This window comes from Lissotriton vulgaris, chromosome 7 (assembly GCF_964263255.1).
Source record: "Lissotriton vulgaris chromosome 7, aLisVul1.2, whole genome shotgun sequence".
Lineage (NCBI taxonomy): Eukaryota > Metazoa > Chordata > Amphibia > Caudata > Salamandridae > Lissotriton > Lissotriton vulgaris.
This window is the reverse complement of record NC_141695.1, coordinates 1,642,770,370-1,642,797,646: the sequence shown is the minus strand read 5'-3', so window position 1 is coordinate 1,642,797,646 and position 27,277 is coordinate 1,642,770,370. Positions and strand designations below refer to the sequence as shown.

At 45.8% G+C, this 27,277-nt stretch overlaps 1 protein-coding gene across 1 annotated transcript in view; it reads right to left on the bottom strand.

The window, feature by feature from the left end:
- The window catches only part of ARFGEF2 (ARF guanine nucleotide exchange factor 2), a 548,111-nt gene that overhangs the window by 382,973 nt on the left and 137,861 nt on the right, over positions 1–27,277 (bottom strand). Inside the window, exon 5 of the mRNA XM_086932618.1 lies at positions 15,451–15,630. Coding sequence (XP_086788744.1) covers positions 15,451–15,630 — 180 coding nt within the window. The remainder of the gene's footprint in view (positions 1–15,450; positions 15,631–27,277) is intronic.

Sequence of the window (27,277 nt, the reverse complement as noted above, 5' to 3'; positions counted from 1 at the left end):
GAACACTAACTTTGTAATTTCTAGCAACCATAGACTTTGTCCCGCATCACGCGTGAGAGTTCCCACTCTGCACATGACGTCCCTAGGCCTCCTGCTTCTAATCTAAGGGTTCAGCATTGTAGGCCTAGCATTTCTAAAGTCTCTGAGAGTAGTACTTACCTGCTAGTAATTTCGCATTCCACTTGTAGAGTATATGGTTTTTCGTGCCCCGCGGGCATTTGTGTAAATTGTGCGACTTTCAGTATTTCTTTAACACTATGGCTGCTAAGGCAATTCCCCTCCTGTGCTGAGTTATGTTGAACTCCATTGTTCATGACAAGCTCAGCTCGTCATGAGCACAGCTCCAGGCTACCTCATGACGAGCTGAGCTCGTCATGAGCATGGAAGGGGTTAAGAGCTTTGTATTGTGCTTAGCGCCCTGTCCTCATAAAGAGTCCAGGGCTGTTGTGTTATAATAAATATCCTTTTATTTTCATAACAACTTGTGTGGTGTCCTTTCACTTGGGGTTCAAGGGGTATATGTGATGGTATAACAGCTGGCTTAACACGCCCTCTAGAGTTTAGCCTAAAGACTGCTCTTGTCCATGCTACTAGGATAGCTGGTCTATCAGGTTGACTTACAACCAATCATCAATAAGGGTTGTTTGGACTGATACATAGTGATCACTAGAATAGTGAGCACTGCATATCAGGCCAACTTCTCACACTGAGCTCTAAAAAGTCTATACAGGCAATATTTTTTGAATATTCAGGCTGTTGAATTTAAAAAAACCTAAGCACACACTTCCCAAAACAACATGCCTTGTACTGGCAGATGCCTTGGTCAGTTCTTATTGAGAAGTATGTGAAGATAAATTTGGTTTAAACTCACAATTTGTATGTTGTATTCCCAAGATCAAAATAGGTTGTTGGGTACTTCAATAAAGATGCCTCCTAAGCAGAACCAGGATTACAAATAAGTAACCTTTCATCTGTATTGTAGGATATTCATTGACAGTCACAATTGTAATTATAGAGTAGAAAACTTAAAGAAATTCTCCCTAGTGACCCTAGGTTATACAGCACAAGAATGAGTCTTCAGTAGTTTTCGTGAATAGTGTAGTCAAAATAGAATATTTTCCAGAAGAATTTCTCTGAGTAACTTAACCTACCCTACAGTCCGCTCTCTAATAAGAATTAAGAAAGTTGTGTCTACCAAAACATACTTCCAAGTAGCAATTTTGCAGATGTTTGATAAAGGGATATTTCTCAGTCACTCTGTAGTTGTCGCTTTGCCTCTAGAAAAATGAGGTCTGCATTTCCCTGGCACAAGTGGAAATACAAGAGACAATGCAAACAGAGATTGAAGGCGGAAAGGCCTACATGTATGGGGTGAGAGAGGACTAGATTTAAGAAAATTTTGATCCTAAGGAATAACACAACATACTCCTGACATCAAGTAGATGTAAAGAATGGTCAACTTGGGAAGCAGGATTGCTGAAGAAAATAGATAGAGTATTGATCTGGTTGATAAGAAATTCCTAAACTACTTTCAGAAGGAAAGATGAATGTGTCCTCATGACCACCCTATTTGAATGCAAAATGTATGTGGCTTTACTGCCAAATTGACATATATCTCATGAACCCTACAAGTTAAAGTGACAGTCACTAAAAAAAGAGGTCTTCATGAAAGATGCTGGAATGAAGTTTTGCGAATACGCTCAAGAGGAGGGCCCATGCAATTTAAAGGATCAAATTAAGTTCCCAAGTGGATGAAGGAACTCTTGTAGGAGGAAAAACTTTCTTCGGTCCTTCCAGAAAGTCCTTAGTCATGGGAATCCTGTAAAAAGATTCTCAGATGAGGAGCTTTGCAGTGGAATGAGGAGCTTTCCATAGGATGAGGTAGCCCCAAGATGGACTTCGATTGAGGAGAACTGTAACTGGACTTAAACCATATTTAATACATAGAGCAAATGTGCTTCTTCTTGGCAAGAGATGGTATTGTGATAATTCCTTTGACACTACAAACAAAATTGATTGCTTCCATCTGAAAGAACAAGAGGCTCTTGTGGATGGTCTTTTTGCCTCTATTTAAAAGTTCATACAAGAACAAGGTAACCTGATTTTCTTATCTCATAAGCCATGCTGCAAAATTCAAGGATGTTAACTTTCAGTGGAATATATTACACTGCTATCTAGCCAAGAGGTTCAGTTGGTATAGCAACCTCGTGTGGTTTACTGACATCTGTAGAAAATCCGGGACCCAGAACTGATTAGGCTTCTCAGGGGTAATCAGGATCATCAAAGCTTGAAAGTACAAAAATACTGCAGGGATCAATAGAAACATTGGAAAGGCATATATAAACTTTGCTGACCAGTTTACTAAGGAGAGTATACAAACCTAAGTCCGCTACAAGATCTGTTGCTTTAATAACAACTTAGCCAAGGGTTAGGGACCTGGCCTGGCCAGAATAAATCAGAACTGACTCATAAGAGAATTAGAGAACCTTGTGCGCAAAACAAGGAAACAGAGGAATGGGCCTTGATCCGGATGGATACAGAAGTAGAGGCTCAATGGTTCTGAACAACACAAAATGAAGACTGGATTCAGAGTATGGGTGAACTAGTGATAATAAGCAATAAACATTCAAAATACGCTGGAACTCATCCTTATGGGTTCACATAAGGGCCCATTATTGATGAAATTTCCAGCAAATATTAAGAGAACCAGAAGGCCAAGGGAGAAATAACAACATGAGGGCTAAATAGTGGAGAAGGGCAGAACACAAGGGTGGAACCTAAAAAGGGGAATCAAGTGAGCAGCAAAACAACAAAAGTGCACGACTGAGGAAGGCTGGGCTGTGAACTAGAACGCCCAGTGAAGAAACCCACCAAGTTACATTGTTGCCCTACAAAGAATGGTAGTTCCCACAGCCTTTAACACTGATTCTGCCTAGTGTCCCAAAAGATAAAAAAGTTAAAACAGGAAGAGCTCCATGGGCAGCATTCAGTCTAAAAAATATCTCCCAAATCAATATGACTGCCACCAGAAAGAGAAGAGAAAATTACCTCAGTCATATTACTATGTGTATTTCTGACTGCTCTGCATGTGTGACTGCATTGTAACAAACCTTCCTGCATCACTGAGCAAATATCTGCATGCTGACCCAAGGCACGAAGTCCCTAATACACTCTACATCAGGTACCCCAATGCCGTACGCTGTAAGAAGGAGAACAAGAGCTGGCCTCCACGACCATGACATAAGAGCCCAGAGTTGCGGACTACTGAGAACACTCCCAACACCAATCCTCTCACAGGGATTCTGGCTTTTCTACCATAGACCTTGCAAGAAAAAGTCCCCTAGATGGGCTTCCAGGCAAGAAAGGATGCATTCTTGACGTTTATCTGCACCACAACATCCTGTTGGAAAGGCATGGGCTCCTTGCAACACCACAAGAGACATTACTTTGCAGTTATCAAGAGCTGAAGTTTGTCATCTCAAATGTCTTTTCATTGAGGTCACATAACCTCCATATACTATTAAGGTGGCCTCATATTCAGTCTTGCATTTGGGACAATAACTATGCAAGATGCCATCGAAAATTAGTAAAGAGGGGATCTGATGAGCTGTTAGATTGGGAGCTTTGAAGAGATGGCACTTCTCTCCAAACTGATAGCAATGTCTTCCAAAGGAAACATTTTTCTTCATATGCTGTGTCTAGTATTGCTCTAGACAGGATAGCATATATACAGATGTTCTCACTAAATGTTTATCTGTAAATCCAAGCAGTGCATCAGCAAGATTGTTGGCTGCAACTTTCCAATGAATGTGGACTTTTATTTTCCAATTGCCGAGATGTGGGTAGACTAATATTCTCTGTCAATGGGCATGGGCTGCCACTACTGCTATGCACTTGGAGAAAGTCGTGGGGCAGACTTTAGACAAAAGAGTAAAGCTGTGAAATGAAGGTGGAAATTACCTACTATAAAGCATAGAGATTGTCTCTTTTAGCAGCAGGAATGTGAAAGTAGGCATCCTGTAGATCCAGAACACACATCCAATATCCCGGTTTGAGATGTTCAATAATTTGAAGAAGCCCTAGAATGTGGAACTACTCTCTTCTGATCTGTTAATTTGTAAGGTGTATATCTAGGATTGGTCTGAACTCCTTGTTGAGCCTTTTTTCTAAACCTGGAAATATCTTGGAATGCTCAATAAATTACTTTTTTCTTGAAGGGGGAAGAGGGTATTATTCTATTGCTCTTTTTTTGTACAGTACAGCTAGATGGAATTTTGTAGACCGCTTAGGTAGTATAACTGGTGGAGGGGTTCAGAATATTAGTAAGCAGACATCCTTTTCAATAGTTAGCATCCTTTGCAATAGTTAGCACTCATCGGTTGTCTGTAATTTCGAGTCAATATTTTAGATGTTGTGTCATTGCGACAACATTGTAATAGATGATGGACGGTGGACGAAGGAGAAGTTAATGCTTCCTGTCAGAGTACAGTCTCCCAGATGAAGCTGTAGGTTGATTCAGAGATTAAATAATTTAGACTTGTCTGGGATGGTATGTGTACCTTCGGCCCTAATAATGCCTTTTCCTGTTGGTAGGGACAGCAAGGGAACTAAACACCGTCCAAAGGTTCTTGGTCATATTGGTAATAGACGTGGGCGTAAATAGTCAGTTAAAAAATGGCAGAAGGAGGTAGCCTATTAGTGTACACTAAGGGCCAGATGTAGGTGAAATAGATTTACCGATTTTAAATTACCGAATTTTACCGATTCGGTAATTGAAAATCGGTAAATCTATGGTGTCGACATGTAGGTATTCCAGATGTGCTGGAATACCGAATCAGATGATTTCGGTATTTACCGATTCGGTAAATACCGAATCGGTAATGCCCATTCATTCCTATGGGCTTTGAAGCCCATAGGAATGAATGAGCATTACCAATTCGGTATTTACCGAATCGGTAAATACCTATTTTCACAAGGGTGCAGGGGGTGTCACTTTGACACCCTCTGGCACCCCCAAAACAGGCTCGGGTGCCATGTGGCAGGCATACATGCCCTAAGGGCAGGTCTGCCTGTCACATGGCATAGGTGTGCATGCACAAATGTGCATGCACACCGGAATCGGTATTTTACCATCAAATTGGATTTGAAGGTAAAATACCGATTCGGTAAGGCTCCTGGGACTCTGAAGAGTCCCACCTACATATGGGTGGCTCAGAATCAGTAAATTTACTGATTTTTTATTTTACCGAATCGGTAAAATTACCGAATCAGTAATTTTACCGATTCGGTAAAATAATGCCCCTTACATGCCTATCACCTATTTACCGATCGGTAACGGCCGAAAATACCGATTTCCGCCCGTTACCGACTGACCTACATCGGCCCCTTAGTTTCTTTAATATGGTTATTTTCTAATAAGACAAGATTTGCAGTTTTCAGGATAAAAGTTATAGGTTTTTAACATCTAATATTGATTCTAGGTTTCTTCCTTCTGATAGTTCTAACTCTGTCAGTTCCAACTCTGTCAGTTCTTCTTTACTTATCTGGTCAATTAGTAGGTATCCATGTAGAAAAACAATATAAAAATTAAAATCATTAGACAAAAACTGGTTCTTCGCTTAATGTTTCTTTTCTGGAGTCTTCTCCTTCTCTACTTTCTCATTTCCTATTTGGTTTCCCTTTCTTTACCTTCCCCTGGAGTTTACTTTCTCTCAATAAAAGTGAAATGAACAGCTTGCGCAGGCTTTCTTGTCTTAGGCTCTTCTATTTTTCTTTCATTAATTTCTGCTCTACTTTCTTATTGTACCTTTCTTGTTCTAATTAGAGTTCTTAATATACAGAGTTTATTGACGGTCCATTGAAGAAAGGAGGTATTTAAAAAAAATAATGTTTTAATTACTAGGGAGTGTTTATTTCACTCTGTATTAAGTTACTCTTGTTAGAGGCCTTCAGCTACTTTTCCCCTCTTTTAGGAGTCCCCCTCTTTCCCTGTGCCCTTCTTCCCCCTCCCACCTTATACCACACTTCTTTCAGGAAAAGAAGAAGCAGGAGGGTGGTAATTGGCCCATTACCACCCAGCACCCATATGGGAAGCCATCAACTGTCCCCTGGGTCGTGGTAGTTCTGGGACTCACGGAGGTTGGCTCGCTTTGCCTGCTTTCTCGATCAGAGTCCTCTTGTCTTGGCGCACACCCTCATACTTATTGCTTTTGGTGTGTGGTCCGACGTTTTGCATGACATCCTCTTTCTTCTGAGCTGTCCTTTGCTCCTTGACCACATCCCCAGTTTCTTGGTCCTGTGTCTCAAAATACAGTATGCATGTGTACTGACCTTATACCGGTCCTGTTTCTATGTTAATGTCTTGATGTACAAAATATTTTCTTTTGCTCTCTCCTCCAGGATGTTAGCCCTCCCCTTGGGAGCCACACCACCCAAACAGGTAAGTTTTTTCTACATTCAGCTAAAGAGTACATTGCACTTGCTGTTTTAAGGGCGATGACATCTTCCCGCACAACATTTTTTTCTGTGTCACCCACCTACTTCCTCTCACTGTCAGGTCGTACTGAAGTTTGCAGTAATGAGGCATGCTTTCTGTGAACTGCAGAAACATTGTAGAAATGACATTTAGGATCTGATCTCAAGAGCAGGATCTTGTTGGGGTGGATTATAATTTTTTTAAAGCATGGTGTGGCTGATTTTACCATCTAAGGTGTTAAAAATTTCTCCTCCGTTATGCCCAATAGACTTATCCTGAGGACTGGGTGTAAAGCCCTCCGCTGTAAAGTCTGCATAATGATAGAATCATTTGCCGGAGGTGTTTCTCCCTCAATTAGCATGCTCTGAAATGTATTATCATTATCCATTGGCAAAATTCTCATTGGAGAGGTTGTTAAAGATGTGAAAGTAAATGAGGACAATGAGTCACTTCAGAAATGGTGGACACAGATAGATAGCGAGTAGAAGACTTGCAGGTATGCCCAGACGAAGGGTGATCAACATCCAAATCGCCGGATGGCGAAACAGGCAATTATATATGTTCTAGTAAAGGAGATTACCTAAGTATCACAGGTCTAATCCTTTTAAGGGACATAGAAGTATTCCTTTTGTAGGCATCAAGGTCTGAGCTGGTGATAACCTCTTAACCTCTTCTTAGAAGTCTGATCAATAAAATGTCACAACATGGCAAACATCAAGGCTGATGTCCATGTTGAATTGCATGCAATTGACAGCTGCAACTAATTCAAGATGATAACATACGGTGAGTGTGACAGGGATGGTGGTCACAAATATTACAAAGCCGTAGACTTGCTGGTCAATGACTGTCGGTGGTGACGATCTGCAGGGGACAGAAGTAACAACATCCTCAATGGTGAACAGACTGGCACTGTCAACTCACCGATGATGAATAGGAACCTTGATGGAGTCTACAATTTATTTACCTGTCTTTGTTTATCATCTTTTGGACATTTTTTGCCAGCATTCACACTACTTATCTGAATGTGAAGCTAGTGGTAGAAAAAGATGGAAATAAAAGGGAAAAATGCTTAAATACTTCCTAGCATTAATAGATGTAAACTGCCTTGAGAAACAATCGTAGGATGTGGAATATGAAGTCCCATGAGTCTTAAAGGGGCAAGGTGCCATTTTATATTTCTTTTGATGCAACCCTATGAAGCAGCTCTTTTTCTCTCTAAACATTGTGCTGTGTTTTAGGTGCGACAATGTAGTTTTGAGAAGCGTGTTCCTAATCCTTTTTATATATATCAGTCTAAATACTCAGAAAAGGTGACTGGGTAGACTTTTAGAAGATAATTCACCGTATTTCATAATGCTGAACTTTTCAGCCGCTCGCAGTTTATTATATTGGATGTTAGTGTTCCGCACACAGCAAGAAATTATTCTTAAGATTACGACTATCAATAAGGATATAATGAAGCAGAATAGAATATCCATTTTGATGGAGTATATTTCTCTACAGCCACTTTCTTGAGCATAGATCGAACTTTGTTCAGCCAGAAGTTTATGCGGCATGAAAACATAAGAGAACAGGGGGGTCGTCTTAAAATGAGAGGAAGTACTCCATGTTGATGATATTAAGAACCCACTGTCCTCAAGTAGTCATCCTCCATCTCAATAGGAATACTACATGGAGTCTCATGAAGTACTGAGCATCATGTCACAAAAGTGTTTTTAATCCTCAGTGTAGAGAATGAGATTGAGGTCCTTTTTTCAGCACTTCTTGTCACTCTGGTAGTGATGGTATGGGAGACCTATTGATGAAGAATGATGAGAGCTCAATAGCTTGCAATTTCATTGGTGAACTTCATGAGCTACGGAGACTTGTCCAAAGAAATGTACAGTAGCTCTGCTCCTCTACCTCTCAAAAACCCTGATGCTTTTTTATCAAACAACTGCTCGTAGTTAAATGGCATATCGCATATCTTTCAGTCTGCACTGTACATCTCAAGAATTCAGTAAGGAATGTCACTATGTGTGTTGTAGGGGGCGAAGCTGGTGCCTATAGGCTAAACACAATGTTTTGTAAGCCTTGTTTTGCAGCAGCAATGTCCTCCTTCACAATGTGCCTGGAGAACAAAAAGGTGCCAAATGAAGGTTGGACATGTTGCATAAATTCATAGGTGCACGAGTGCCCCAATGCCATGAGGCAGGCAATTGAGAATAGCCTCCCAGAGAAAGCCCCGGGTCCAAGATAGAATCCCAGTTGATCTGACCAAACATTTACCAGATATTTGGGCTCCGTTAAGACCTAATGTTTTAAAACCCGCCATAGTGAGACCTTTAGTCAAGACTTGGCAGGAAGCCATTTTAGTCCAGATCTTCAAAAAGGGAGATAAAAGCCAGCCTCATTGCTACCGCCCAATATCCTTGCTGGACAGTTCAGTTAATATCCTGGGCAGATTTATCCTGGCTTAATTAGACCTCTGGGCCCTTGAGTCTCAAGTGCTCTCTATTTATCAGTTTGGATTCAGGCCAGGACGCGAAGAGTGGAGCAGACACTAAATCTGGCACTGTCAGAAAATATACAAAAGCAAAAAAGGGCTGTGTACGCATAGCCTTTATGGACCTAACGTGCCTTCGACACAGTGAATTGTCCTAAATTATGCTCCATAATGGAACAGATGGGGATCGATGGAGCATCTGCTTTGTAGGCTCTGTGAACACACATCAGCTTCAGTACGCTGTAACAGCAAGGGGGACCAAACTGAAGAATTATCCTCAGGTAGGTTTGTGTCCTGGCCCCATTTCTCTTATTATAAATCAATGGGCTAGGAGATCAATTATGTAAGGTGGGGAAAACACTCGGGGATTAACTTGTGCTGAATCCCTGTATTACTATATGCTGACGATGCTGTTCCGATAGCCAGGACAGCTAACGGCCTACAAATACTGCTTGCTCCTTAATGCTTTTATGAATGACTTGGGACTAAAGGTCAATTGAACTAAATAATTTATAATGAAACATGGGCCAAAAAAGTCTCAAACAAGGAATTCTTTACTTGGGGGTGAAGAAATTTAGTAAGTCCCTCATTTCACCTTTCTTGGGGTACCATTTGATGTGGATTTTAACTGGAAATGTTAGAGCCATGCAATTTCAAAAGTTGATTGATGCCATTTTCAGATTTGCTAAGAGACTAGGCCATAAGCCAATCAAAGACATTGTATGTATTTATAAAAGTAAAAGCCTCCCAGGAGTAACTTTTGGGGCTGGGGTCTGGGCATATGTAAACTTCAACTCACTCCAAATAGCAGAAAACAAGTTTGTAAGAAGACTTCTTGCAGTGCCCCAGAGTTCCTCTGCCTCATTTTGTCATGAGGAAGTTGGTTTGAGTTTCTTAAAAGATTATATCACATTATAGTCATTGCTGCTCTGGATAAGAATTTGGAATAATCCATAGGCTGATTTCTGTAGAACAATTTTATAAGAATGTATGAAACTGGATAACAGCTTAGATATATCCTGGTTAAGATTTATCAAAACAAGCTTTGCTAAGCTGGGAGTTTCAGAGTATTACACAAATCCTGATACTTTAGGAAATGTGTCACCTGCTACAATCAAATCACTTTTTTAACAAAGCCTTGAGCGGCCAAGTGCAATGTGTAATTCTACTGGACACTCGGAGCCTTTTTCTCAGCCACAAATAAAACTTGCCCTCTATCTACAAATAGACATGAATGAAAGGCGGAAAGTTTTGCTGATCAGGTTCCGTTTAAAAAACAATACATTTCTTGGCTGCTTTTTCTATTCTGGGTTAATGGTTTTCTTCACTCCCAGTCTGCCCTTGTGACAGTTTTTCACGTCAAAGCACTAAGCACTTTATCTTATTTTGTAAATTCTATCCGACCCCCCACTGAAGAGGCAGTTCATTCGTCCATTACTACTAGCAGCAGGGATTAGAACTCATGAATTCGCAATGGATTATTTACTTTCCCTAGGAACTTCAGAGATTATATTTGGTATTTTAAACCACCTTTCTACTGTTTTTAAGATCCGTAGTAAATACCAAGCATTTGTACTAACTTGTATTTTATTGCTTATAATTATCTGTTTTTTAATAAAAATGTATGTATGCAATCTTTTATGGCTCGTTTTGAGTCGAATAAAGTACATTGATCTGATCTGAGTGCACCATGCCATGAGGCACGCAGTAATGCACGTTTGAAGTGTCAAGCAAGCCTACTGAAAAACCTTGCTGTCCATTGCATAAGGCTGTTCTGATACTTGATGTGCCAGAAATGGCAAGAGGGCAGCTTTGCAGACTGAAACTGAATTGACATTTTCTATGGGATGAATGGTAAGTACTTTCAGATAACTAGGTCTCGGTTTACTGGCTGTGAGGCTTGAAATAATCAGCAATAATGTAATTTGTACACCCGTCAAAAATTAATAAAACTTTGTTTTATAAAAAAGAATTAAAAAAAAAATACTGGCTATGAGACCATTTACAGTGGGTGCTGACTTGAGGCTTCACCCATGCGGTCATTAAAGCTTCCCTCATGATTCACAAAAAGGCAAAAAAGGGCTTCGAGATGTAAGCTTCTTAAGAAAGTATTGCATTAACAGGGCTAGGGTTTAATTTAACAGTAGATCAAGGAAAATTCAAAGCTTAGCCCATCTTTAATTACTTAAGTAAAACATGGAGAGAGAAAAGTGATTATTGTAAATTCAGACAAGCAAGATAATGTTTGCTTGGTTAATAACTTGTTTTGTCATCTTCATCGATTCTTGAAACGCCTAATTATTAGAAGCCAATCAACAAAGGTCATCAAAACAAGCAACAGCGGGGGAGGAGCCAGGCCGGCGACCGCGATGGCCGCTTAGGCGCCCGGCTCCGTAAACCTTTCCGCCTCGCGACCATATCCTGCCCGCTATCCTATGCCCGCATCACGAAATCGTGCAGGGGAAAAGAAATGACCGCTGTTTGTTTGCCTCCGGGACTCCTACCTACCCGGATGCCAGAGATTCGTCCCATCTTCTCTGAGGCCTGTAAAGACTTCGGAGCCGGGGCCTGGTGTGGAGAGCTGTGCTGACCGCCGACACCAAAATGGCGGCCTCCGGTACGTGAAACCTGACCGATCGCCCAAGCTGGGGCGCATTTTGTCCCGATTCTGTTTGTGCCTCGACTCCGGCGTTGGCGCTGTGGAGCGATCTCGACTCCTCCTCAGACGGGCTGCTGCTTCCAGACGGGGGTGCTCAACGCAGCGGCCGCCAGAATTGGAACCCGGCTTTCCTGAGACCGGGGGAATTCCCTGAATCATGCAAGTGAATAATTTCATTACTCACGGGACCCGCCGGGTTGAGTTGACTGCCCGGACTGCTGCACCTGGTTCCCCTAGCCTGTTTGTGACGCCATGCACTCCCCCCTCTTCTTTGTCTGGTGCCCGCTCCCGGTCCTCCACGGTGCTGGATGTTGACCGTGAGGCTGTTTGCGGTGGTGTCTCCCGGCTTCGGCTGCTTCCAGGTGATGAAAGGAATGCATTTGGGAGGCGTGCTGACATTGCGGCGCATGGTGAAGGGCTAACGGTTTGCGACCTGGTTCTGGCTCTTGGCGCCCTCCGCCGTGCCCTACAACGAGACGCTCGGATCCTGGAAGAAAAGTTGGACGCCATTATTGTCACCCCGAGGACGGAGGCGCCACCCATGCCCTGGGCGTCTGCCGCTTTGCTTGTGAGCACAACAGATGGCTGCGCTTCTGATACCCTACCGACTTGGGAACTCGTTGGGGACCCGACTCCTACCACTCCTGGTTGCCCACTGGGTGACTCCTTTGAGTATGGGACCACTGGCTCTGTGACACCGAAGGGGTTGGTTGTTCATGCAGCGCCCTTGAGTGCTCCGACGAGGATCCGACATTGGAATGGAACGGTTCCTACATTTCAAACACCAATGTTCCCCTGTGCTGTCCCGCCGTGACGTCTGATGGACATACTGGTGTGGCTTGATCCCCGCGTTTCCTCTACGCAACATGGCCGACTGTATTCCCCACTCGGGAAACCTGAGTCTCCCAGAATATTCTTTTCGGATATTGACTGGTTGCTGCATATGGGTGAGCTGGATAGGGCGGGTCAGGGGTGATGGAGATTCCATTGAGCTGAGACTGCTAACGGACTGATGGAAAAGGTTGGACTCGGAAACGTTTTAACTATGTAACTCTGCGGGCTAACAGTGTATCTTGTTCCCTCTTGCGGATTGATTGTGTTTGCTTCAGTGTTGTTTATTGTGTTGAGGGTTGGCGCGGGGTGTGGTGGGGCCGGGAGCTGGCCTGGTGTTCCTCCTCCACTTTACTCGTAACTGCCTTTCTTTCTTTTATGAATGTTTCTTTTGGGGGTTTATGTTCTTTAGGGGCGACAGGCACACTGTTAGGGGGGGTGGGCCATGGCCATCTACAGGAGTGCAGGGTGGGGGGTTGGGGGGATGGGTCTTCTTAGTTTGGTCCTTTTATTGTTTCTATGGCCTTATTTTTCTTTCCCTTTCTTTCTTTCCTGGGATCTGGGTAGTGTATTCTGTGATCTGTCCAGTTTGTTCTATTAGGGTGGATGTTTCTGGGATGTTCTGGGATGTGCTGGTTGGACTGCTATGACGACATAACGTGTAATGGTTTCACTTCTTATCCTGTTTAAGGCGTTCCGGCGCTCTTATTTTAACTGCAGTCATCCTGTCTGTGAATATCCTACAATATCGTACTCCCTTCCTTTGTTCTTGATTGAATATACGGTTCTGGATCCTGCTCTCCTTTTAAAATTTTCAAAAGAAACCTTTATTGATCCTGCTATGTGTGTGACGAGCAGTGGGCGAATTTTAAGTAATCTTGGTATTGTGTCGGTGGGCGGCGAACAACTGTTTTCAATGACATGCTTTACTTGCGCTGATCAAATCGTGCTAGCGGCCAGCCGTGATGGTTGTAGGCCCATACCTGTACTTGCTCTGTGTGTAAATAAAGGTTTACCAAAAAAAAAAAAAAAAAGCAACAGCTTCTGGCCTTCTAAATAGTTTCATTATCAGAAAAGAGCCTATATATTCTTTTCTAAACTGAGTTTAGGAACCCATCTATCATAGGTGTAGATGAAAAGTTGACGGATGAATCCACTGGTACTGATTCAAATGCTGCTAGCAGCAATCCGAAAGCCAGAGGCGCTGAAGTCTTTAAGGCAATACACCAAGATAGTAACTGAAACCAAAAGAAAGGCTATAAAGAACTCTTACCCGGTCCAGGGGCCACAGGCGATGAGGCAGAGTGCAAAGACGGTGCAACATGAGGCATGGCTTGTCTGAAAGTTTCAAGATACATGGGATTTGCAACAAAAGATTGAATCCTCACCTGCAGAGATTGTGGATTTTGTAGGAAATGGAATTAGCTGTGAATAAAAAATAACTGCTCTTCATCGATCTCTCTCGTTTTATGGTGATGGCTTCCCCAGGCTGTCTCAGCTTCAGATGGGTGTAGCATGAGGTGTTTTTATGATTCTTATGGGACGGACAATGTATGTGGACACCATGTGAGGAGAAGGTCTCTGTGAAGAAGTGGCCTGACTTTGAAAAGTCCAAAACTTACACAATTGCTTTTGAAAATCCCTACAAAACACATATATAATTTGTCACCGGGTACATTTATTACTCAAATGTGAATTAGTCTGGGATATCAATCATCATAAACCAGATAAATGTGGGTCAGAAAAAGCCATTGGCCTCCAGCACTAAGAAGGTCAAAAGGGGTGACAAAAATATTAAGTGGACAAAAAGGTCCACTGCCTTGAGTCTGTAGAAGGAGGTAAAAATATAAATGTAGTTTAACAAGGCTGTTGGGAACTTCATCGACGAGCTTCATCACTATGACATCTGACAGATCCAAAGCCATGCCTCCTCAGCGCCACCAAGCACTAGATAGGAGAAGGCCTCAAAGAAGTTCTGGATCAAGTCAGGTGGTTGGAGTATCCAATAGAAATAATATACATGTTTCATAAAGTGGCAAAGTAATTAGAGGCCACTAAAATATAAAGAAGGTATATATTAAGTGAATCACGATCAATCAGGGATACCTTTTTCCAAATGTTGTATCAAAAATATTAGGTTGCAGCTTAAAACACTTTCCAACAGATTGCTTTATGCATACATACATATCTCCTGCTTTTAAAAAAAGCATTTGTAATGACATTTCTTAAAGATTATTTTTGTATATTCAGAAATCCTCAAGTTTTTCTCACACTGACTGCACACTTAACTTAGGCTTGCATCTTTATTCTTCTTTTAGTGGCACAGGCTAAGCACAGAATCTTCTTTTAATGCAAGTAATCACATTTGATACCTCCGGAGTATGCATTTTCAAGGTCATCTATTTTTTTCTGTATTACACAGGCTGTTTCAGGAATCAGATTATTGAAATAGTGAACTGTCTTAAAGAAAGATCAAATAGAATGGAAAACCTGATCACATACTTAAGTATGCATTTTAAAATACATTTTTTCAAAGATGTATGTTTGGGTAATGGTATGGAAAACAAAGACCGGTTTAGAGGTTTCACTGTAGGGTGAAACTAGTATGACTTATCGTTAACTGATTTACAGACTTTCCAGCATTACCTTTCCTTAAATCTATATCCAAGCCATAATAGTATTAAAGAGTAAATACAGAGGAACTGATTAATAATTTGGTGTTGAGTGAAAATCCTCACATTTCTTGAAGAAACTATAAGAGTATTTTTACCTGGCTGAATTCGCTCTCTCCTAGACATAACATGGTGTCTCCAACTCTGTCTTTTGAGATTCCTACAGAAATTATGCGCTTTTCCCAACCAATCCATACGATGACCTAATTGTCTACTCAGTAGTGTGGATTCTATAGAAAGGTTGTCAAGGAGACCTCTAAAAGAGCATAACCATTTCCAAGTAACAAACACATGCATAAGATATAAGGAAAAGTAGACCATCACATACAGCTTGAGCTTCCATCCTGGCGAAAATGACATTGAGAATTTGAGTAAGGGTTGCCTTTGCTGTGGTCTGATTGATGAGATTTTTGCTGGCAAGGTAGATGTTGTAGCATGTTCTAACACTCTGAAGGATGGTTCCTTCATGGATTTCGATGTAGGGAGAAGTCACAGCCGTAAGTAAAGCCTAAAAGAGAATGTTACAAATTATTTTGTTAAAGAAAAGTGATGCTTTTGAATCCAATTATTTATGAGATGTACTGGAGATTTTGAACTGATTAATTTATTTAACATAGAATACATTTCATTACTTTTCGCACACAAATAACAACACGGACCTCTTACAGTACTACAAAATGGTGTATGATTGTTAAGAGATTCCTGAAGGTTAACACTGGCACAGTTTGAGAGCACACAAAATGAATTCTGGGCTCCATCATTTGTACACTGAACTAAACAAAGCCATTTATCATGGGTTTCACACCATTGGCGCGTCTTAAAAATAGACCATGCCTCTATTTCACTATTCCAAATAAGCTGTTAAAGCAGTGACCCTTGTATTCCTCAGTTGTATTCCTCAGTTATGCAGCCATCTTCTGTACCCTCCCCGCTCCCGCCTCCCAGCTGCTCCGCCCCCCTCGCACTTGGCCATATATGGCGACCGTGCGACGCAGGTGAGTGTGACCTAGCTTAGGACACCCCCGCGCCGCACGGCCACCAGCTGCTGCGTGTGCCTCCCGCCTGTTTGCCTCGCTGCGCCGACCGCTGCTGTGTGACCACGCCCCCTGCCACCGAGCGGCGTGGTCTCCGTGTAGCGCTGAGCTCGCCTGTCCTGCAGGCTCCTGTTCCCCGCCTTCTTGACGTGTGCCCCTCTGTTGATTGTACTTTATTGTGGATGTAATATTGTTTTTTCTGCCTGTTTGCCCGTTTGCCTGTTTTCCCCCGTCTCTTCCCTACCCGCTCCCCGCTTCCCGCCACCGCTGCTAACCACGCCCCTTTTTCTTCTGTACCCTCCCCGCTCCCGCCTCCCAGCTGCTCCGCCCCCCTCGCACTTCGCCATATATGGTGACCGTGCGAACGCGCAGCGGGCGCGCCGAAGGCGCGCCAAAGGTAAGCCCGTCTGCGCCCGTCTGCGCCTGGACCGCGCCCAGTGCCAGGACCCCTGGCCCCCACCGACGGAAGACGACCCGACTGTCCTACGACGCTACCGAACTCATCGCACTCAACACCGGCGGGATCCCTGGATGCTACCGAGCCAACCCGAAGCACACCCGCGGACCCTTCAGCTGCCACGCCTGCAAGTTCACCTGCATCCGGACCTGCCCCGCACCAGCACCAGCCAAGCCGAACACCAGCAGCAACCACCTCAAGTGCATCCTGCTCAACACCCACTCCGTCCACAGGCACGCCATCGAACTCTGGAACCTCCTCGACACCACAGCCCCTGACGTCGCCTTCCTCACGGAAACCTGGATGAACGACTCCTCAGCGCCCGACATCGCCATCCCAGAAGGCTACAAGATCACCCGAAGAGACCGCATCAAACAGACTGGAGGAGGCATCCCCATCATCCACAGGGACACCATCCACATCACGACCAACACCGACGACACCCTGAAAACCGCCGAACACCTACACTTCCAGATCCGCACCAACCCGAAGACCACCCTCAAGGGCACCCTGATCTACCGACCCCCGGGACCACGCACACAATTCAGCGAGGACATCGCCGACTTAGTCAGCCTGCATGCCCTCCCCTCCGCTGACTACATCCTCCTGGGGGACCTCAACTTCCACCTGGAGAACAACAACGACCGCAATACCACCACCCTGCTCGACAACCTCGCAAACCTCGGACTCAAGCAGCTGGTATCCACCCCCACCCACCTCGCCGGACACACACTCGACGCCGTCTTCTCATCCAGCAAAGACATCGCCTTCAGCCACGCCACCGGACTCCACTGGACGGACCACAGCTGCGTCCACTTCACCTTCAGAAGAACAACGATCCACCACCACCAGCAACCGGTTGCTTGAAGAAGCTGGAACAAGATCACAGCCGACCAGCTCGCCGCTTCCCTGAGCCAGCACCCCCCCGCCAGCTCAGCGAACCCCAGCCAGGCCGCCGACAACCTCACAAAGTGGATCTGCAACAGCGCGGACGAACTCGCCCCACTGAGGACCCCGCCTAGCAGACCCGGCAGCAAGAAGGCCCCATGGTTCACCGACGAACTCAAGAGCTCCAAGAAGAACTGCCGAGCCCTCGAGAAAGCCTGGAGAAGGGAACCAACACCGGATAACATGACCGCCCTCAAGCTTGCCACCCGGAAGCACCACCAACTGATCCGCGCCACTAAGAAAACTGCATTCAAGGACCGGCTAGACAACAACGCACACAATTGCAAGGAACTCTTCAACATCGTAAAAGAGCTCTCCAACCCCAACGCCGGAAACAACAACATCACCCCATCGCAAGACCTCTGGAACTCCCTCGCCTCCTACTTCCACAACAAGATCGCGGACATACACAACAGCTTCAGCACTCAACCGACACACCGCCCCCCACCACCACCCTCCGCGCCTGGACTCCGATCAGCACCGAAGACACCATCCGCTTGATGAACTCCATCCATTCCGGATCTCCAACCGACCCCTGCCCTCACCACGTCTTCAACAAGGCCGACGCAGTCATCGCACCCCACCTGCGAGACATCATCAACACCTCCTTCGACACCGCCACCTTTCCTGAGAGCTGGAAGCACGCCGAACTCAGCGCCCTACTCAAGAAACCTACAGCGGACCCCACCGAACTCAAGAATTACCGCCCCATCTCGCTCCTCCCGTTCCCAGCCAAAGTCATCGAGAAGACCGTCAACAAGCAGCTGGCCGCCTTCCTCGAGACGAATGGATCCCTCGACCCCTCACAGTCTGGCTTCCGAGCCAACCACAGCACCGAGACCGCCCTCATCGCTGCCACCGATGACATCCGAGCCCTGATGGACAACGGAGAAACAGCGGCCCTCATCCTCCTAGACCTCTCCGCGGCATTCGACACTGTCTGCCACCGCACCCTAGTGCAGCGCCTCAGCAACGTCGGAATCCAGGAGAAGGCGCTGGAATGGATCATCTCCTTCCTCGACGGAAGAACACAGAGTCCGCCTACCGCCGTACAAGTCAGAGGCCACCAAAGTCATCTGCGGCGTCCCTCAAGGATCCTCGCTGAGCCCCACCCTCTTCAACGTCTACATGAGCCCCCTCGCGGCCATCGCACGCCAATAGAACCTCAACATCATCTCCTACGCCGACGACACCCAGCTGATCCTCTCCCTGAACAACGACCCCGCCGATGCCAGAGCCAACCTTCACGAAGGGATGAAAGACGTAGCCGAGTGGATGACGACCAGCCGCCTGAAACTGAACTCAGACAAGACGGAAGTCCTCATCCTGGGCTCCTCGCCCTCCACCTGGGACGACTCCTGGTGGCCCCCCCGCCCTGGGCAGCGCACCCAAACCGACAGACCACGCACGCAACCTGGGCTTCATCTTGGACTCCCTCACCATGACCAGACAAGTCAACGCCGTCTCCTCGTCATGCTTCAACATCCTGCGCATGCTACGGAAGATCTTCCGGTGGATCCCCACCGAGACCAGGAAGACGGTCACCCAGGCCCTCGTCACCAGCCGACTGGACTACGGCAACGCCCTCTACGCCGGAACCACCGCCAAGCTCTAGAAGAGACTCCAGCGGATCCAGAACGCCTCAGCCAGACTCATCCTCGACATCCCACGACACAGCCACATCTCCGGACATCTGAGAGACCTACACTGGCTCCCCGTCAACAAAAGAATCACCTTCCGCCTCCTCACCCATGCACACAAAGCCCTACACGATCAAGGCCCGAGCTACCTCAACAACCGCATCAACTTCTACGCTCCCAAACGACATCTCCGATCAGCCAGCCACGCCCTCGCCGCCGTCCCCCACATCCGAAGAAAGACAACAGGAGGAAGATCCTTCTCCTACCTGGCCGCCAAGACCTGGAACTCCCTACCGACCGACCTGCGCCTGACCCAAGACCATCTCTCCTTCAGGAAGAAGCTCAAGACCTGGCTATTCGAGCAGTAGCAGCACTCTCCCTCTCCCCCCCCCCCCCCCCTCCCCACCCCCCAGCGCCTTGAGACCCTCCGGGTAAGTAGTGCGCTATATAAATGCCTGTGATTGATTGATTGATTGATTGATTGATTTTCTTAAGGATGTGGTACATTCTTGTCCATGCATTTTGCATGGCTAAGAAAAGTGTTTAGAAGTTTACATGCCTCTCCATACCCACCTTCCAACCCAACCTGCTTGGCTTTCCCATTCATTGGTTCGTTTAGTCCTTATATTTACCAAAGTCACGTGCCCCTAGATTATAAATACACAGACACACACAAACACACACACAGACACACACAATTATAGTTTAGACAAACTTTTCATTGAAAAGGCCTTTCTTGATTTGCCTAAAACTTATGACCTCACTGATGGATTTGCAGAAACATTTCAAACAAATGTCATGCTTTTCTCAGCAGGAGAAAAAGGTTGAAACGGGATGGGGATAAAAAAAATGTGTTGTCCAATTTCAGCTTGTGCATACCACAAAAACGTGCAACAGATTTACACTAAACTTCGCATGAAAGTAGAAAAGTACTCAGGAAGCGCACCTTCATTCGCTTTCTGTAAATCTGTTCCGTACTTTTAGACATAAGCATTTGAAGTTGCTGAGCGGGGGGGGGGGGGAAGAGCTTCGCGCGCAACCAAGATGTCCGCGTGAGCACAGGGGTCCCGAGACCCACGTAACCTCCCGAATATATCCTGTCACTTATCCTGTTTGCTGTTGACGTCTTCGTGTGGATGAACCACAGGAGAAGCGAAAACTGAAATGTATTTACAGATCGGACCACGGAGACCGGAGTTGTGGCGCTGGAAAGTTTGCGGCCTTCGCCTCTTGGATCCCCGGCGCTCGAGTTAGCATGGTGCCCAGGGCGTAATTGAACAACAACGGCCTAAGGCAGCTGAGGCAGTCTGTCTGGTTCCGCTTTCGTTTTTGTCATCTGGGTTGGATCCCGGGCCTTGAGACGCCTCAATTGCTTTGAAAGCCTGTATCCTGATCGCTGCTCGGGCATACCGAACAATTTTTGGAGTTTTGGCCTTGGACTGCACTATAAACTGTCTTTTTGTCCATTTTTGTTCCTTCACCCGAGGGCCATTTTGGACTTTCGCTTTCTTGACTCCTTGCTGCCTCGACATCCCTTACAGTTGGGTGCCGTCTACCGCTTTCTGGTTGGCCTGCTTGTGTTCCCCCACCCCCCTGCTCTTGATTTGGATAATACCTAGGATTATTCCGACATGGCGAACAAATCGGAGGGAGATAAACAGAGGTTGAAAACCACCAGACGGGGTGGCTATAACCAAAACCAACGTGATGGATCGTTACGCTCAGGTTAAGGGGTCGCCTAGTGGACCTAGTCAAGCGCTGGAGGAAGCGGGGGGTTCATCGACTCTGGCAAAGGAACCGACTTTACAGGATGTGATGGCCGCCATCAATGGTATCAAGTCTTCCCTCGGAAAGCAAATGGAGACCCTTGCTCATAAGTTGGATACAGTGGCGATCAATGTAAATGTGATCCGTACGGACCTTACAAAAACCAATGAAAGGGTCAAATCGTTGGATATAAAAACATCGAGCTTAACCGCTGATGTCGTTGACCTGCAGACCAAGGTCCGTAACCTGAAATCCTCCAATGACATTGCTATCCGTCGCCTGGAGGAATTTGAAGGAAGGGATCGGCGGAACAATGTCCGCATAATTGGTGTTCCGGAACAGGCGGAGGATCAAGCGGCTGACCTCTTTGTTGAGGACCTTATCGTCAAACATCTAGCCCCCAAGGGACTGAGCACGTTTTTTACGGTGGAACCGGCCCATAGGATCCAGGGTGGTAGACCGAAGGTGGGAGCCCCGCCGAGGCCTATGATAGTGCGGATTTTCAATTTTCGGGATAGAGATGCTATCCTATAGGCTTCGCGGGCGGGTGGTCCTTGAAGTTCGAGAACTCTATCAGTTTCTACCCGGATTTCACGCAGGCGGTCCAGAAACAGAGACTCAGTTTTCTGGGGGTAAAAAGGAGACTACAAGATATGGGTCTCAAATATGCCAAGCTGAGGATTGAGTATAACGAACGGGTCCACTTCTTTGATAAGCCCGAGGTGGTGGCCCACTGGTTGGACACTCTGCAGGCCCGACCGGAACCTGAGAGTCAGTCTGGCGGAGCGGAGGGAGGACTTGAGAGGCAGGAATGAGCGCCATTTGCCTGGTCTCTGGAGACATTGGGGAGATTGCTACTGTGATGGATCCAATTATGATGTGCATCTGATTGTTGTTCGAACGGGGGTTGCGGGATTATCAGCGGTTCTTTCTCTTCCTCAGCCTTACTTCTTGTAGTTTAGTTTAGATGTGGGGGTGACAGGCACACTGCGAGTTGGGGTGGCTTAAATCGTATGCAGGGGTGCAGGGTGGGGGTGTTCTAACGGGTTGTTTTGGTGCGGGTGGGGGGGGGGGTAGTTGGTTTTCAGGTTGCTGTTTTTGCAAGACGCTCTACTGCTGGACTTTATCATTGATGTGCTGGACTCTGCTCGGGGATGGATCCTCTTTCTCTTTCATGATGGGGGGTAGGGGGTTGAGGTTGATGAGTTGGAATGTTAACAGGCTGAGGGATAAGTAAGCGTGGGGTGGTACTGCAGCTTCTGAAACATCACTCCCCTGATGTTGTTCTACTACAGGAGACCCACTTGGTAGGGAATACATATCATGCCATGAACAGGAAGGGGTATCGTCTAGTTGCCCACGCTGGGTTCTCCTCTGGGTCCAGGGGTGTTGGAATCCTTATTAGGAACGCTTTCCCACTTGAGGTGGACTCCACGGTCCTTGAGGATAGGGGACGCTATGCGGCTGTTTCGGGATGGTGGGAGGGCCACACGCTTTCCCTGGTCTCTGTTTATGTTCCTCCTGGCCTACAATCTACTACCTTTGCTGATTTGGGACGGGTTTTGCTCGATCTCCCCTGGGGATCTCTGATACTGGGTGGGGATTTTAACGCTGTGGTTTCCGGTTTGCTCGATAGACACCCCCCTAGGGACCTAAGGGGGGCGCTTGGTTGGCTACCTGACTTCATGGACACTCTGGGCCTGGTGGACTGCTGGAGATTGCTTCACTCTGATCAGCGGCAGTATAAGTTTCCCTTGGGCGCCCATGGTAGCCTCTCTAGGATTGACTAGGTCTTGGTACCGGCTGCACAGGCGTTCTGTATTAAGGAGGTCCAGCATATGGCCCGGGGTTTAAGATCGTTATTAGGGGTCAAGCTCTATCATTGATTGCTGGAGTCAAGAAGCAGAAAGAGGAAGATGTGGTAAAGATAGAGACTGAGATAGCCAACTTGGAACTAGCGCTAGACCAGGAGGTGACCCGTTCTAGATTGCATAATCTGCAATTGAAGCAGCTGGAATATAAGACGTTGGTGACGGAGGCTGCGAAGGCTGTTAGTCGGAAACAACAGGGGCGTCTTTATGATGTCAGGGACAAGGCGGGCAAATTAATAGCATGGTTGGATAGAAAAGATAGAGCAAGTCGCGTGGTACCGGAGATTGTGACAGAGTGGAGCTATTATGACAGACCCACAAGAGATAGTGGCGTGTTTTGCTGATCATTTTCATACTGTGTACTCTTCCGTGTCTGATAGACCGGAGGAGGACTCGTGCTTATTGTTACGAGATACTGCCCTTCCGAGTCTCTCTGAGGAAGACAGGGAACTTATGGACGGTACAATCACTGCTGATGAGGTAGCATTAGCTATGCGTTCCCTACGTTCCGGTAAAGCGATGGTCTGCCGATAGAATTGTACGAGCTCCGGCCTGTTAAGATTGCTCCATATTTAAGGGACATGTTCCTAGAGTCCCGGGACCGTGGTTTTCTCCCCCGCGGCCAGAGGTTAGCGACGATAGTTGTAATACACAAGGAAGGGAAACCGAGGAATAGGTGTGCCTCATACAGACCGATTTCTCTGTTGAATGCCGAACCTAAAATTATCAACAAGCTACTGGCTAATAGATTAATCAAAACCATTAGTGCCCTAATTCATCTGGATCAGTTTGGCTTTATTCCGCATAGAAACACAGCGTTGAACCTTCGGCGTCTGCACAGGGTTCTCGCGAGGGCTGCGACGTTGCGTGAACCGGCCATTTTGGCGTCTTTGGACGCCACTATGGCGTTCGATACTGTGGAATGGCCGTATTTGTGGGCGGTGCTGGCTAAATTTGGTTTTGGGTCGGATTTTATTGGTTGGGTGCGGCTTCTTTATGCAGACCCCCTCGCTCAGATTGTGGTTAACGGTCGCGTTTCGGCTCTGTTTTGTCTCGGGCGGGGTACCCTTCAGGGTTGCCCGCTCTCTCCCCTTTTGTTCGCATTGGCCCTGGAGCCCCTCGCTGCGTGGATCCGTTGAGAGCCCTCCATGAAGGGTATTTACTGATCTCCAGAGTACGAAGATCGAATCTTTCTATATGCGGATGACATCCTGCTTTACTTGACTTCCCCTAGGAAGTCTCTGATAGTTTTGTGTGATGTTTTGACTTTCTTCGGTAAAAACTCGGGCCTGATTATCAACTGGGCTAAATTCTATCTTTACGTCCTCTGTGGTGATACTCCGGTTTTGCCGCTTAATTGTCCCATTCAGATAGCGCAAGAGGGGTTTAAATATCTTGGTATTTATGTTTCGATGGACCCCCTGGTTCGGTATGAGCAAAACCTTCTCCCTCCCTTGAATCGGTTGAAACGAGATGCTGCGGGCTGGCGGAAGCTTCCGATTTCGTTGCTTTGGCGAGCGGCCCTTTTTAAGATGAGGTCTCTTCCTCATTTTTTGTAAGCCCTTCAGAACACGCTTGACATAGTTCCTGCTAGTTACTTTCGGATAGTCGAGGGTCTACAGAGGAAACTGTTGTGGGATGGAAGACCTTGTACTGAGATTGCCAAATTGACACTCCCGTGGTATGACAGGGGTATTGCCCTTCCCGACATTAAAAGGTACTATTGGGCATCGCAGTTAGAGGGCCATCAACCATGGTATGTATCGCCCAGAGTTAAACCCTGGTTTCGCCATGGATAGGTGGTTACTTCCCGGGGGCAACTATTATAGGGCGCTATATTCTAAATCGGTGGTGAGGTCTTTGTCGGGGCCGACGAGGACGGCCGTACGGGTCTGGCAGGATGCCACTAGTGCGTTAGGTTGGAAAGATCGCTTGACCTTGGCGACCCCGCTTTTCGGATCTGATAGGTTTGGTAAATTGTGGAACACTAAGGGGTTCGACAAGTGGGATCTTATTGGCATCAACAAGGTGGGAGACCTCTGGGCCAAGGGACAGGTAAAGTCGTTTGCGGCCCTGCAGGTTGAGTTTGAATTGGGTGGGTCTGAGTATTTCCATTATCTTCAGGTTCGTCAAGCATTGACTTCGGTCTTCCCGGTTGGGGAGGAGATACCGGAATCTACCCCACTGGAGGACCGAGTGTTGGATGGTCATATGCCGGACAGTCTCATCTCCCTGGTGTATAAAAAATTAATTAATAATAATAATAATAATAATAATAATAATAATAAATTATAGGGCAGACCTACTGTCGAAATTGCGAGATCAGTGGACCTGTGACGGCCTTGAGCTTGATGATGAGGACTGGCAATGGGCGATCTCCTCTCCCAAGGAGGTCGCGATTCCGGCAAGACTCAGATTACTTCAACTCAAAATATTACACACTGTATATGTCACAGGCCCCAGTCTGGTCCGAATGGGCTTTTCTGAAGAGGGTCTATGCCAACGGGGTTGCGGACAGTTGGGTACGTTTCTCCACATCATCTGGGAGTGTAGGGAAGTTGCTGTTTTTTGGAGGAAGGTCCACAAGGTCATTCAGGAGGTAACGGGTGTGGCTCTCTTGCCAGAAGCCAGGCGCTGCCTGCGAAATGTTTGGGAGCCCACCAACCATAATGTGGCTCAAACTCAATGGGTGACCCTAGGGGCTATGATCGCCAAACGCAATATTGCACAGCTATGGGGATCCCAGAGGTCCCCTACTCTTGAGGTGTGGATGGAAAACATGGATTGGTGCATGTTCAGGGAAAAAACGGTATACCTGGCTCGGGGTCGTCCCAGGAAGGGGCACAAAGTATGGGGTCCTTGGAACCGGTATAGAGGTGACATATGTGTACCGCCAGTGACACCTGTCCTTGATGTCCCGCTTTCCCCTTGACCCCGCATTAATTCTTGATTGCTTTAAGGTCTTTGATACTCCCTCTTCTCCTCCGCCCCTCCCCCGTCAATGTGTTGATCATTCTATTGTTAATATAATGATGTTACGCCTTTGCGCAGTCTATGCACTTCATGTACTTTGTTGTCGCCTTGCTTGTTTTTTCTAATAAAAAGAAATATTAAAAAAAGAAGTTGCTGAGCAGAATTTGATGGATTAACATTTTTGTATATCTTTGCCTTTTCAATTGGCAATTCAGAAACTTTGTGAATCCTGCAAATTATATTTTAACATTTTTCTCTACAGTGATTAACTGATAAAGGGGGATTTTTTTTTCCTGACATCTTAAAAAAAGGGTGATTTTTGTGTTTAAGAAAAAACTGATAACATTGCAGGGAGGAGCAGGGTGGGGCACCTTGAAAGGTGCCAACGCCCAGAAGATATCAATGGCACTCAGATGTATGGAAAAAGGTGATATAAAATTTGAAAAAAGTAGTTTGCCACAGTAAAATTGTGATTTTCAAGAAATATACCATAAGCCCACCTCCACCTTATACCTCTGAAAAAGGCACGATTTTGTGTAGCTCAATGCAAAGTCTTACACAAAAAAAGTGAAACGTTCATTTATTCATTTTTAATTATGACTGGAAACCCATGTGGTGTACAACTAAAAGAAATTAGCATTGTGGATAGGCTCCCTTCGGAGGACACATGGTCCGTCCCAGCAACATAGCACCACCTTCCATGACAGAAGGCATTGTGTGTTGGGGTTTGGCTACCTGCAGCAGGGTGGGGGACAGGCTTGGAGACCAAACCCCCTCTGAGCAAGACTTTTAGGTGACAATCCTGTATACGAAGAAGCACAACATAGTAAATTGAAGGTGGTACGTAAATTATAACTAAGTTATAACTGGTGGTGCATAAATCAAGTTTTGAATTCCTAATGTTTCTATAGTTTTAGGTGCGTGTGTATGGAAAGAATAAATAAAGTTTTCCTAACTGTAACTTACGTTTAAACTTTGCTTTTTCATTGTATATATCTTATGTTCGCAGCCTCTTTTCCTTTAGATAGGCGAAGCTTTGCAAAATACAGGTACCATTGAGAGGGGCAACAAAGACTGTTTAGTGCGGAGAAAAATCATTGCCTATCAAAAGAATTAGCTCAGCAACTAAAATCCAATGCATAATGATAAGAAAAAAAATAACTGGAGAGGGCTGAGGTCTCCTGTTAAGGAGTTGGTCGCTTCAGGAGTTCCCATTTATCTGTGCTGGTTATACAACTCTAAATCGCATTCACTTTGTTTTACAGCTCTAGATAGGAAAACCTTAACTGCTATGGGGTTCTTTTTGGAGAGAAATGCATTTTGCCACAGACCTTCAGAACACTGTGACAAGTGTCTCCGACAGGACAGAAAACAAAAACATGTAGCTACCTTAATGGTATTTTAGGCTACCTTTCATGCACAGACACCTTACTATTGATTTTACTGTATTTTATTCTGCATTCTA